The sequence below is a fragment of the Mesitornis unicolor genome, unplaced genomic scaffold (genome assembly GCF_000695765.1).
Source record: "Mesitornis unicolor isolate BGI_N332 unplaced genomic scaffold, ASM69576v1 scaffold32629, whole genome shotgun sequence".
In the NCBI taxonomy this organism is placed as follows: domain Eukaryota; kingdom Metazoa; phylum Chordata; class Aves; order Mesitornithiformes; family Mesitornithidae; genus Mesitornis; species Mesitornis unicolor.
Window position 1 is genome coordinate 43,927 of NW_010207104.1, and position 3,023 is coordinate 46,949.

The window sequence follows — 3,023 nt, forward strand, 5'->3', positions numbered from 1 at the left end:
ATGTCATTCCTTAGCCTTGTTTCTGAAAACTTGAATAAGAACTAGACTTAGTGAAACTCCCTCATTATTGCAAGGTTGGCATAAACTCTACTTAATGAGGTGCCTTTTACAGCAGTGGTTGATTTTTAAGTCCCCCTTTTCATTCCTGAAATCTGTATGTCAATAGCACCTTCCATTGTGGCGCGCTCTGCTAGCGTGCATCTTCTGCCTTCTGCAAAAGGCTGCATGCAATCCTGCTAGCAGGCTCTTGTGTCATAAATAGAATTTGTTCAGGAAATAAAAATGTATTGTTTTCATTGTTAGAGGGTGCTACTAAATTGGCTGTATGTTTGTCTAATAATCACATCTAAAGCTGATTATTCTGGTAATAGCCTTAAGATATTATTTAAAAATAAATATATAAATGTACTACTTTTGTACTAATACTAGTTTTTAATCTTTTCTTGTTTCTATGAAGTCTGAATGAGATTTTCAAAATTGAATAATAATTTGATCCGTTAATCTTTTGAAGCTAGTAATTTTATTTTCCCCTCTTTGCAGTCTCTGAGGCTCGCAAATGAATAGAGCTTCATTACTGGAGTCTGCATTTAATAACCATTATCCATTATCTTGTAATTAAGACTCCCTGTAACGAATCATGAGGACAATGCAAAAATACATAGTACATTTCTTTAATGAACTGGAAAATGTTCATCTTGTTCTATTTAGTAATGAGTTGCTGAATAGTCGTTAAATCCACTGGAGAATAGAGCTAGATGGATTTTGAAGACTATCTTGAGTTTGTGGTTAATCTATTAGAATTAAAATTTCATCTTCTATTTTTATCAACAGCTGATTAGAAGTCATTCTGTTTGACCAAATTGATTAGAAGACCATATACAAGGGCAGCTGTTGTTTAATGAAAGTTTTTAATGAAACTGTACCATAGAGACTTGTAATTATAAGACTTATAAAAGCTTTGACTTACCTTATACTAGAAAAAATTAAAACTATTGCACTGAAGGACTTAAAGTGCTACATTTCGAAAGGGAAATTAAAAATATAATTTGGCGATGTTGAAGTTTCACTTCCACTGTTACTTGTTTTAATATGACTATGAGATGTCCGTAGTGTCTCTCTGGAAGGGAGTAGCTCTGAAATATGTAACTCAATTGTTTCTCAGATGTGCTCCATTCTTTGCAAAGCCCAATCAACTATTAATTGCCTCTTTTGCTCCTTGCACCTTCTCTGGAGTTAGAATTGTTTTCCTGAATAGTCCTTTCTGTTTTGAATGGGAATTGTCATTGAGGGTGCAATTTAATCACCAGTGGGCTGAGTTAGTGCCTGGACAGGAAGCCTACAGAGAAAACCGTGATCTTACAAGATCAATGTTAGTGATACCAGATAGGGTACAGGCAGAAACATGCCTGGCTTTGTCTTAACTTCCCATCAGGCTGAGACCTTGCTGTGTGCCAACCTTCGTCAGGAAGACGGGTCTCTGGAGGGTGTCGCAGCACACCGTCAAAATGTAGTCTAGGCAACTCTTTAGTTTGAGCCCATAGTGAAACTTCCCTTGCTTACTCTAGGGGATGTTGTAGAGACATCATCATTCAAATAAGAGACAAAATGGACCCTAAGCCAAATTTGAAGTGGAAGCAGATGCGGTTCCAATTGAGTTAAGTGGATGATGCACTACTACACGATGTTTGAATTATCCCTCTTCTTCTCCCGATTACTTTTGATAATTAATGATCCCACAGTACACTTTTTCTATGAAGTAGGTTCCCAGGGATGAAGTGGGCCCTAATGCAATTAAAGAAGTTTTGTCATTGTGCTGTGTCAATGCAGGATCATACACTGCAAGGCAATTTGTTTTGTTAGTTTCTTAGCTTTTTGTTACATTGTGCTGCAGGATTTGCTTTAAGCCAACCCAAACCAGCAAGAATGTAGAAGAACACTGCACAAGTATTTAGGACAGGCAGTGGAAAATATTGTTCACAAGCGAGAAACTGGAAAAAAATAAGCAAACACTAACTCTTCTTTAAAGAACACAGATGTTTTGACCTTGCTACTGCATTATATCAGACTATGTCTTTAAGTATAGTAATTTGCAATGTTACAATTGACAAATGCATAAGAAGGGAGTTTCCCCTGTTTACAGTATTACACAGCTGGTTTCATAAATATATGTGGGATTTCTTTCTTTTCACTTTAAACAGCTGCGGGAGATAGAATACTAGACTGTCAAATGTGAGACTAAGTAGATGCAAAGTTCAATTAAAAAATTAATTCAATTGATGTGGTTAGTCAGACACATTCCTGTTAAAGTATATACACGTATATTGAGTGTCTGTACAGGAATATATATTATGTTGGACTGTCCTGAAGATATTATTGATCTTATAGCTGAAGCAAAGAATTAAGAGCTGAGATATTCATTTAGCCACTGGGATATCTGACTTGCTTTGAAACTGGATGGGAATTTCATCCTCCTGCTCTAGCTTCAATCAGAGCAAGGTTAGCACTGACACCATAGGGATATACGTATAGAGGAGTGCTTCATAATTGCTGTGAAGCATGAAGACATTTTTGAAGAGTGTGAACTATGTATGTGCAGAGTGGCTCTTGTTCTAAAAACTACCATAAAGCTTTTTACTTCCTTTCAGGTTCTGATTTTATAAAGACGTCTACAGGAAAGGAGGTGGAAAACGCGACCTTTCCAGTCGGAGTAGTCATGATGCGAGCCATTAGAGAATTCTACTGGCAGACTGGGAACAAGGTATTTCTTGCTACCTTTATAAGAATTAACCAAACAGGCTCACTCAGAATGAAATAAGACTGCAATAGCTTCAAAATGTAGAACATATAAATCCACATACATTAGCTTCCATGGTTATACGAGCAATAGTTAGTGAGACTTCTCTTTTGTATTCCTCATTTGATTTGCTAATATTTTTATACTAAAAAAAAAAGGTGGCACTTTTGGCTTTCCTTCCTTAAATAGCTGTCACTTAATTCCCTAAAAGCTCATGCTATCTTGATGC

At 36.4% G+C, this 3,023-nt stretch overlaps 1 protein-coding gene across 1 annotated transcript in view; it reads left to right on the forward strand.

The window, feature by feature from the left end:
- Positions 1-2,758, forward strand: part of DERA (deoxyribose-phosphate aldolase (putative)) — a gene marked incomplete at its 3' end in the record, with an annotated part of 46,622 nt that extends 43,864 nt beyond the window's left edge. Inside the window, 1 exon segment of the mRNA XM_010192021.1 lies at positions 2,646-2,758. Within this exon segment, the coding sequence (XP_010190323.1) occupies positions 2,646-2,758 (113 nt within the window).
- Positions 2,759-3,023: the final 265 nt, after the last annotated feature.